Here is a 9,718-nt window from a genome sequence, read left to right as displayed (position 1 = left end):
AATGCTGCATCTCTGGGCAGGCATTGGAACGTTTGTGGAAGATGCCAAGCGTCTGTGTCACTGGAATCGGGATGTTTATAGCACACAGAGGAGGTAAACGAAGCTCAAGACGCATCTTCCTTGTCCCTGGGGTGACAGCGCCCGCTCTGAGGCTAGACAGCTCCGACGCCGCGCGGCTACGCTTCCCGCGCTTTCTGCACAGCGGCTACGCCTGCGCGCGGCGGGGCGGGGAGACCATTGACCGGGGGCGGCGCTGGGCCTGGCTCCCTCTGGCTGGGGGCGGGGCTGGACTGGGCTCCCATTGGCCGGGAGAGGAGCGGTGCGGGCTGGACTGTGTTCCCATTGGTCAATGACGAAGCGACAGGGGTGGGTGGGCTGAGCAAAGCCGGGCTTCCATTGGTCAAAGGCGGAGCAGGGCGGGGTTGGGCTGGGCCAAGCTGTGCTCCCATTGGCTGGGGCGGGGCTAGGTTGGACTGTGCTGTGTTCCCATTGGCTCGCGGCGGGGCTGGGCTGTGTTCCCATTAGCCAGAGGCGAAGTTGATCCGGGCTTCCATTGGCCAGGAGTGAAGGGGCGGGGCTATGAGGGGCGTGGGTAGATTGGGATGAACGGGCTCCCATTGGCCGGGAGGGCTGCTGGGGGTGGGGCTGCCGCCGGGCACTCCAGCCATGCTGCGTTGGGGCTGGGCCGGGTGGGCTCTGCCGGCGGCTGCTGGTACCCTGCTCCCCCAGCTCCTACTCCTTCGTCTGGGGTCCCCTCGGCTGCCCTTCTCCACCAGCTGCCCCAGGGCGTCGAAGAACAGGCGGCTGAGGCAGAAAAGGGTCATTTCGGAGAGGAAACTGGTGAGCCCCGCGGTGAATGAAACACCCCCCTGTGCCCTGCCCTCACGGCCACCTCGAGGCCACCAGCCCGCGGCGTCGCAGCTCCCGCCGGGCTGAGCCTGCACAGGGCGCTCAAAAAAAAAGCCTTGGATAGCCCTAAAGCCCAAAGCATCGCTTTGTTTCTCGTTGATTTTAAAGCCCTACTTAGCAACGAGCTGCCTAACGGGCTGCCCAGGGAGGAGGCCGAGTCCCCTTCCCTGGGGGGGGGTTAAAAATGAGGTGCTCGGGGTGGTTCAGTGGTGGGCAGGTACGGCTGGACTCAGTGATCAAAGGTCTTTTCCAACCAAGTGATTCTGTGATCCTAACGGGCAGTGGTTTGTATCAGGGAACCTGCAGGGTCCTGGAACAACTTGGAAGGGACCTTAAAGATCATCCAGTCCCAACTCCCCTGCGATGGGCAGGGACACCTCCCACTGGATCAGGCTGCAAAGGCCCTGTCCAACCTGGCCTTGAACACCTCCAGGGATGGGGAAGCCACAGCTTCCCTGGGCAACCTGGGCCAGTGCCTCACCATCCTCATCATGAAGAATTTCCTCTTAATGTCTAGGATAAATCTTCCTCTCCAATTTACAGCCATTGACCCCAGTCCTATCACTACAAGCCTTTGTAAACAGTCCCTCCCCAGCTTTCTTGTAGCCCCCTTCAGGTACTGGAATGTCGCTATAAAGTCTTCTCGGAGTCTTCTCCAGGCTGAACAGGCCCAGCTCTCTGAGCCTGTCCTCATATGGGAGGTGCTCCAGCCCTCTAATCATCTTTGTAGCCTTCTCAGAACCCGTTCCAACAGCTCCATCGCCTTATGTTGAAGATTCCAGAACTGGACACAATACTCCAGATGAGGTCTCACAAGAGAGGAATAGAGGAGCAGAATCACCTCTCTGGCCCTGCTGACCGTGCTTTTGATGCAGCCCAGGACACAGTTGGCCTTCTGGGCTGTGAGTGCCCACTGACAGCTCATGTCCAGCTTCTCATCAACCAGCACCTCCAAGTCCTCTGCAGAGCTGCTCTCAATCTCCAATCATGTATTGAAACCGTGGATTGCCCCAACCCAGGTGTAGGACCTTGCACTTGGCCTTATTAAACCTTAAGAGGTTCACACAGGCACACTTCTCCAGCTTGTCCAGGCTCCTCTGGGTGACATACCATCATGTAATAGAATCATAGAATGTCTTGGGTTTGAACGGACCTTGATCTTCTGATAGAATGGTTAGAGTTAACACTCAAGTGTTAACATCTAATACCTGCAAGGTCCTGGAACAACATCTTTGTATTCTATTTTTTTAATCACGGATCTGTATAAAATCTTCTTTCCCAGTGATCACTAAATCGCTTCCCATCACTTTCCTGTCTCGCCATGTGGTGGTGCCAAATGTTTTTCTCAAAGAGGCTTTTTAAGAAACCACTGGTCACAGTACAACTTTAATTATCATGAGGGGTTTTTTTCAGTTATTTTTCTTTGTATCATAATACTAATCAGTTGTCTCTTGAAGGCCATTTTGCTCGTTCTCCTTATGAAGACCCTTAGTAATTGACTCAGTTTGAATGTTGCCACAATCAAGTTCATGCTTTGTTTTCCATCCCGCTATGGAAACAATTTCGCCCATCTGTAGGAATATACCTTCCCCTCTAGGATTTCAGCCCGCTCCTGGAGGCTGGTGAATGTCTTCAAACCTATGTTGCAGACAGAAAAGCTGAAACGTAGTGCAGCATAATTAGTTTGCCAGAAGTCAAATATTAAATTAATATCAGAAATAGGGACAAGATCTGTGGTTCTCTTTACACTCTATCTTTTTTACCTCCTGAGCAACTGTTTATGGTTTCTTCTGCTTATTCTGTTTGCGAATACTTTGTATTCTTTGTCTTTAATACACCTCTTAATTATTAGAAGATTGACATTTGCCTTAATTTCATCATCTGGTATAGAAAGCATGAATCAGTGTGAGAATATCCCTCCTGCGCAGGCACTATGTCCTTTTTGCCCCTTTCAGTTCAGTATGAAGAAGTAAAAACTTTATGTGTATATTTTTTAGAATTTTTGTTTTCATGATTAGGGACACAATTGCTGAGTGATTTTGGTTTAGAGTGTGGTAGGTGTCTTGAGCTACCCATCAGCATTGAATAACTGTATTCAATGTAATAAAAGGATATTTTTCCTGTTCTTAGTATCCTTAAGGTGAATTTTGTACTTCTGGTATTTGAGCTGCTGCATTCAATTATATCGTTGTAGCCTCAGGTGTACAGTTTTAAGGGGATTCTTAAAAATACTTGAGAAAGGAGATCTTTTTGCTTTATTATTATTATGCTTACTATGCTATGTTTAGTTGATCTGTGAATAGCACCAGTTCTGACTACCATGGCGGGGGGGTGGAGGAGGGAGAATTAAATGATCTTAAAGGTCCATTCCAACTCAAACTATTCTATGATTCTATGACTGTTTTTAACTGTTGAATGGAACTATCAAGACTGAAAATAGCAATTACTGAGTTCTGCAGAACAATTAACTTGCTGGAAGATGGCTCTGATAAGCTTTACTTAAAGGTACGAACCCCATCCTTGTTATAGACACGCTATTTTGTGGATCACCGGAAAGTGCGTGTGGTTGGAGGACGAGGAGGAGAAGGAGGTCATTCTTTTTATAGTGAACCCAGAAAAATATATGGAGGTCCTGATGGTGGAAATGGAGGTGACGGGGGTCATGTCATTTTGAAAGGTAAAAATCACTCAGTCCATTTCATTTCATATTGTATTGTTTCTTAACACTCCACTCTCCCAGCAAAAACAACCCTATGGTATGGTAGTGAATGGTAAATGTAAATGTCAAAAATGTTAAAATGATTATTTCTGTACAAGAAGTCTTTGCTTTTTAAGCTTTGTTTCGAGCTAAACAAGAGCTAAATTAAAACAACGCATTTAATATATGTGTATTTTGCTTTGCAGCTGACCGGCAAATGAAATCACTTTCTCCAGTCCTCCCCTTCTATCAGGGTTCTCATGGAGAGAGAGGAGGAAGAAAAAACTGTTATGGAGCTAATGGTGCCTGTGTGTATGTTAAAGTAAGTAAATTAAGATTGCATGCTAGTGTCTTAGTTTTGTATTAATTCACATTGCTGATTTTCTAGCTGGATGATCTTATTGTGAGAAAACAACATGTTTTTGCAGGGAGAATGGAGTGTTAAGCAACTTGTGTGCTGTCTCGGCTCAGACAGGGCTGGTCAGCACACAGGCAGATGAGGCTACTTTAAACTGTTCATAACAACGAGATTTGTCTGGAAGGCAAATCTGGCCAAAACAAATATGGTTCTGATTTGCTTTACTTCTAGGGGTCATATGCCTAAAGCAATCAGAACACAGAGCTTCTTAAATAGGAGCAGACTTTTTAATTTCATACTAATTTTCTTCAACATGTCTGTTCTGGTGTGCACCTACGATGTTTCTTAGCTCCCTGCTGTGCTTAAAAGGAGTAAAAGCTGGTTATGTTTGGGTCCAGAAACCGAGCTTCACAAAGTACGCCTCTCTTTTGGGATTCCCCAGCTTGAGAATATGGAGGAATGATTTTCAACAGATCTGAAAACGGCTGGTGAAAGATCTGCTGAAGACAGCTCTGCATCAGACTTTGAGCTTCAGCATAATGCTTGCATCTCTCTTCATTTTAAGGTCCCTGTAGGTACTTTAGTTAAGGAGGATGGGAAAGTTGTGGCTGACCTCACTGAACATGGTGAAGAGTATGTGGCAGCTTATGGAGGAGCTGGAGGGAAAGGTAATCGCTTTTTCCTTTCCAATGAAAACCGAGCTCCAACGTTATTTACTCCAGGAGAGCCAGGTCAGGAAAAGGTCCTCCATCTGGAACTTAAGACAACTGCTCATGCGGGATTGGTGAGTGTCACTGTGGTCTTCCGCTTCCTTATTGTTGACACTTGACTGACTGAAGAAAAACATGTTTGATAACATTTTTGTTAGCTTTTTGGCTTGCTTGTGTAGAGATGCAACTCGATGCTTTCTTGCTCTTATTTGGTAGAAGGGCGTCCAAAGTGATTTGCAGAGCTGTCATTCTCTTGCTACTTGATGTCATCCTGCTTTCGCTAAAATCAAAACTATATATAGAAAAGCAGTGTGCAAGATTGATCAGTGATTAACAGCCATAGGAGAATTTAGCATCCGATCTACTTTCATCTGGGGATTGTTGACCATCTGTATATCATGTATCAACTCTACAATATCCCGGACTAACTTCATTTCTGGGACAGGTTTGTTTAAATTCTTGCCTTCTTCCCAGAACACCAAGTTTCAGTTTATTTCTTTGATGTTGAGACTATGAAGAGCTGTAAAATCCCAGACTTGTAGGCATTCTGGTTACTTATAGGCCAAACTATGTTACTGACAAAGCCAATTCTGAATTATTTGGGAAACAATAAATCACAGTTAGAAAACACAGATAAAATGAGAAGTGCAGAACAATGTGTCATAACGTTATTTGAGGGTAAAAATATCTTATGTTATATGCTCTTTTACGAAGTAAATAGTTAAGACAGCACAAAGACATTTAAAGGGGAGACTTCTATGTTTCATCCATTTAACGTTTATGAGAAGATACACGTATAAATAAAACATGGCTTAGGAAAAACAAAATGGGGAAACCAGGATGCTTTTCACAACTAAGTATACAAAATTAATGTTATTATATTCATACCTGAAGAACCTTGCCACATCAGAAAAGCTTACATTTGTTTTTTTATTGGGAATGACCTAGAACTGTCGCTGTAATAAGTGTTTTTATTCCAGGTGGGCTTTCCCAATGCTGGCAAATCATCGCTTTTGAGAGCAATCTCCAGGGCAAAGCCGGCAGTGGCTGCCTACCCATTCACAACCCTAAATCCCCACGTTGGCATTGTCCACTATCAGGACTATGAACAGATAGCAGGTAAGAACTGCAGTACATCCTGTGTACCTTGGTAGCAATTTTTGTCACCTGGGTTACTCTTTGAAATGCTGCAGAAATAAGTTCAACAGTGTTGTAGAATTCTTGCTAGTTCTAAAGACTATCAAACAAAACAATACTGAAAGCCCATTTCACGTTCACTTATATTTGCCCCTAATGTCAAACTAGCAATCTGTATTCTGCCATTACTGGAATTGTCTAAATTTATGTGTTTTTAAAGGTATTATCAATCAATCTTAATATGAAGTATGCTTTAATATTGATGCATTGAGAGGTAATTCTGAAAGTACTTGCACTGGCCAGTAAAAGACTGGGATTTTTTTGTTTGTTTTCTTGGACATGTTGGATTCACTGTGAAATTTCTCTCATTGTAGTTGCTGACATTCCTGGCCTAATAAAAGGTGCTCATCAAAACAGGGGCCTCGGGATGGCCTTCCTGAGACACATTGAACGCTGCCGCTTCCTGTTGTACGTGGTGGATCTATCTGTGTCTCAGCCGTGGATCCAGCTGCAAGACTTAAAATATGAACTGGAACAATATAAAAAAGGATTGTCTGAGAGACCTTGTGTTGTCATCGGGAATAAGATCGACCTCACTCAGTCCAGGATCAATCTGCCACTCCTTAAAGAACAGATAGATGAGCGGGTCATTGCTTTGTCTGCGTTGACAGGTGACAACCTAGAGGAACTGTTTTCGCATTTGAGAGAACTATATGACACTTATGTGAAGACAGAACAGGCACAAGGGCAGAGCCCGGTCAAATGGTAAGAACCAGAAGTGCTGTGGACTGTACTGGAAAGAGGAAAAAAAATGTGATTTGATTAGATTGCAGCTTTGTGAGTTTGTTCTAGGTTGTGTTTTCTTAAATGCAAGGAGCACAGCGTGTGGCTTGGTGCTGGACTGCTGCATTGGAAAGATTCGTTTGTTTGTTAACCTTTGATATGTCTCAGGTGTTTTACAACAAAACTGGAGAATTGAAGTCCTAATCAGTGATGAGTTGGAAACCTGGATCTTGTTTGGCATTAAGTAGTTAATTATGGAATGAAGAGAACGCTGCGGAGTAGAAATGACTGAAATTCAGGATGTTGGCTTGCTTTCTGATTTGGAGTGAAGCGACTTCTCAATTTTCACTTATCAAAAATTCAAAAATAAAACCAAGGTGATCCCATGTTTATCTGTTTTTACACCACAACCACTTTCAATCATCTTCTCTTAACTTTTCTCTGGTTTTGGCTTTTTCTCCTCAGAGGAGGCCCAGCTGTTCAGTGTTTTTAGGGAGAAGGAGCGTGATACAGCTGCAATCAATGGTTGAAATTATTTCCTCGTTAGTATAAATAATTAACTATCTTTAAATGCTGGCAGCAGCTAAGTAGCTGTATAAACTAGACAGGGGAGAGGAACTTGAGACTTGCTTCTGAGTTATCCCCTACTTTCCCTGAGGAATCTCAGGCAATGTTCTGAGAAATCCAGGGCTTAGGTGTTTCAAATAAAAACCAAATACTGTTCTTTGCTCCTCTTTCTTTTATTTTCTATGTCATTTTGTGAACAGTGTCCTTAAATTTTGTTCTCTAGGAATTCAGAAATCTTCATTTAGACCAGTAGGTCTTTGCCCTCTCCCCATGCTTGAAAGAAGAGCTGCTTCTTTATACTGTGGTTATTCTGTGTGAAAGATGATTCTCTTAATAGTGAAAAGTAAAGATTGATCAAAGCATATTGTTAAGCTTTTTCCTAACAGACTTGGGGAATGCCGAGACAATGCTGACTTCAGTAGTCACAAGAAACAATTGTTCTTGAGCCTTTACTTACATTTCTTGATTTTTAAAGCTGATTAAGTTTGCCTTCCAAACCAGCAGTCTAGAACTGCAGAGCTTGCAGACCTTTGTCACATCAATGAAATACAAGTAAACTCATTAGCACTCCTGTAAAATAGAAGATGCAATGTTTGTAAACTTGGCTTTATTATTTTCAGGTAGTACAAAAGCTTTAAGGACGGTTTGGTGTGTTACAGAACGTGCACTTATCACTTGCCTTTGGTTAAGCTTTTTTAGCTTACAAATAAGGATTTAATTATGTTTATACCAAGACTGACTATTTTCTGCTGTATCAGGAGTAGTGGGGATTACTCAATCTGAAAAAAAATATCAGCTGTAGGCTCTGCTTCCTTCTGTACACTACAGAGAAGGTGATAGTTCTCTCTGCTTCTATCGCTTTGCTCACTTTGTTTAGTTTAATCTCTAATGCCACTGAATGGTGCATTTTTAAAAGGCTGCCTTTCTCATACTCCATAAATGATGGACTTTTTCCCTGTCTGCCTATAGCTGGAAAGTGGCAGTCTTGTTCCATCTGTAAATTAAAGCTCTACTCACACCCTCCTGCAATATCAGTGTTGATCAGCTCTGTGATTATTATTATGCGTTAGAACCAACTTGGCACGTATGAGGAAGAAGGTGCCTGCCCTTTCTTATTCTCAAGAACAGCAGGTTTTTGTTTTGAATAAGTGCAAGGTCGACTCAAATGCCTGAATTATTAAATAAAAATATAGGCAAATCAGGTAATTGGTCCTCCTAATTTCACATTCTGAATTCTTCTACCTGTCTTCAGGTATGGAAAGTAATCTAGGCATTATAGGCAGTGATATTGTTATAAATATAGCGTGAAAAAATTAAATATTAAATCCCAAAGTGGCTCTCGTGTTTCGTTTCATACTTGCTTCATCCGTGGGATTTACCAAACTGTGTAAGGTGGAAGCTAATATTCAGTTCTGTCCTTCTGGGTTTTTTTTGTGCAGCATTTTTAGGCTTTGCTGTTGGTTTTCCTTCTATTTCTACATGGTTTTTAGCTGCATTTAATAAAACCAGGAGGGGATTGCCTGAACACAAAAGCTAGTGCAGCTATTTTGCTGAACGTTTGATACCAACAAATACTTTGCGCTCTCTCTGTCTGTATTTTATTACAGTATTTGGCAGTCTTTGAGAATGATAGAGGCTGTTTCAAAAGCCTCTGCACTCATAGGAGCTTTCACATTTACCTCCTAGTGCTCATGCAACCTCAGTTCTTGGAGTAGAGAGTAGTTTGTGTACTGATGTGCAAAAAGCACAGCAGGTCTCTAGATAGCTTAACAGAATGTCCTATTGATCATATAATTGGTTTCTTTGTTCTTAACACTTCAGCCACTTGTTCAGAGATGACAGCACCAGGTTCCTAACCACATGCTTGAAGGATTCAAAGAGCCTGCACAGAAGCACCTACTCCTTCATCTGTGGATGAAAAGTGCTAAATAGCTTTAGTGTTGGAACATCTCTTTGTAGGAGCTTGAACTTACTGGAGTCAATACACATCTGTACCAAACAGACTAACCTCGTGCTAGAGGTCCCCGTGTTAGTGCCAAACCAAAGGAGCAGCTGTGCTGCGCAGCGCAGAGTTCATAGCTTGAGTCGGAGTTCTCCACAGTGCTCCTTCAGTCTTGGCATGAGGATCCTCTTGCATCCTGTCCTAATTATAAGGCACAGAACTGAGGAGTTGGTTCTGCTGCAAATAAGGTATTTACAAGAGAAACTTGTTTTACTTCTAGGGACAAAGAAGAAGAAATAATCAAAGAGGGAATGACATATTGTTTCACAGAAGAATGATGTGCTACTGTATTTCTTTCCACTTTTTTTGGCTGGGGCTGGGGTTGGGATGGATGTACTTCGTCTGGTTTAGGTTTTGGAGGGGGTTTGGTGGCTTGCTTCTGCATGTCATCCTTAACTGGCATTTGCTTTCCTCTGCTGAAACCTTTGATGTTGTCCTTCATTTTCAAGTTGACGAGAAGGAAGGGATGAGAGGAGTTTATTTCTCATTCTGACAATAAGACTTATTTTAATGTGAATTGAAGTCCAGTCTATTCTATATTTCCTAGAGAAGCC

At 43.2% G+C, this 9,718-nt stretch overlaps 1 protein-coding gene across 1 annotated transcript; it reads left to right on the top strand.

Moving 5' to 3' along the window:
• The first annotated feature begins 647 nt into the window (after positions 1-647).
• Positions 648-9,451, top strand: MTG2 (mitochondrial ribosome associated GTPase 2). Its single transcript, XM_054081741.1, has 6 exons — positions 648-840; positions 3,439-3,586; positions 3,814-3,929; positions 4,531-4,749; positions 5,656-5,794; positions 6,187-9,451. Exons 1-6 carry the CDS (start codon positions 667-669, stop codon positions 6,579-6,581), a joined length of 1,191 nt encoding a protein of 396 aa, XP_053937716.1. The 5' UTR covers positions 648-666; the 3' UTR covers positions 6,582-9,451.
• Positions 9,452-9,718: the final 267 nt, after the last annotated feature.

This window comes from Cuculus canorus, chromosome 16 (assembly GCF_017976375.1).
Source record: "Cuculus canorus isolate bCucCan1 chromosome 16, bCucCan1.pri, whole genome shotgun sequence".
In the NCBI taxonomy this organism is placed as follows: Eukaryota; Metazoa; Chordata; class Aves; order Cuculiformes; family Cuculidae; genus Cuculus; species Cuculus canorus.
Note: the sequence above shows the minus strand (reverse complement) of the source record. Positions and strands in the feature narration are given on the sequence as shown.

Bases quoted from the DNA above. Each gene is read 5' to 3' on its own strand.
- MTG2 (XM_054081741.1), top strand. From the start codon at position 667: ATGCTGCGTTGGGGCTGGGCCGGGTGGGCTCTGCCGGCGGCTGCTGGT. The intron at 3,930-4,530 runs GTAAGTAAATTA...CTTCATTTTAAG, and splicing joins GTGCCTGTGTGTATGTTAAA to GTCCCTGTAGGTACTTTAGT. The intron at 5,795-6,186 runs GTAAGAACTGCA...CTCTCATTGTAG, and splicing joins GGACTATGAACAGATAGCAG to TTGCTGACATTCCTGGCCTA.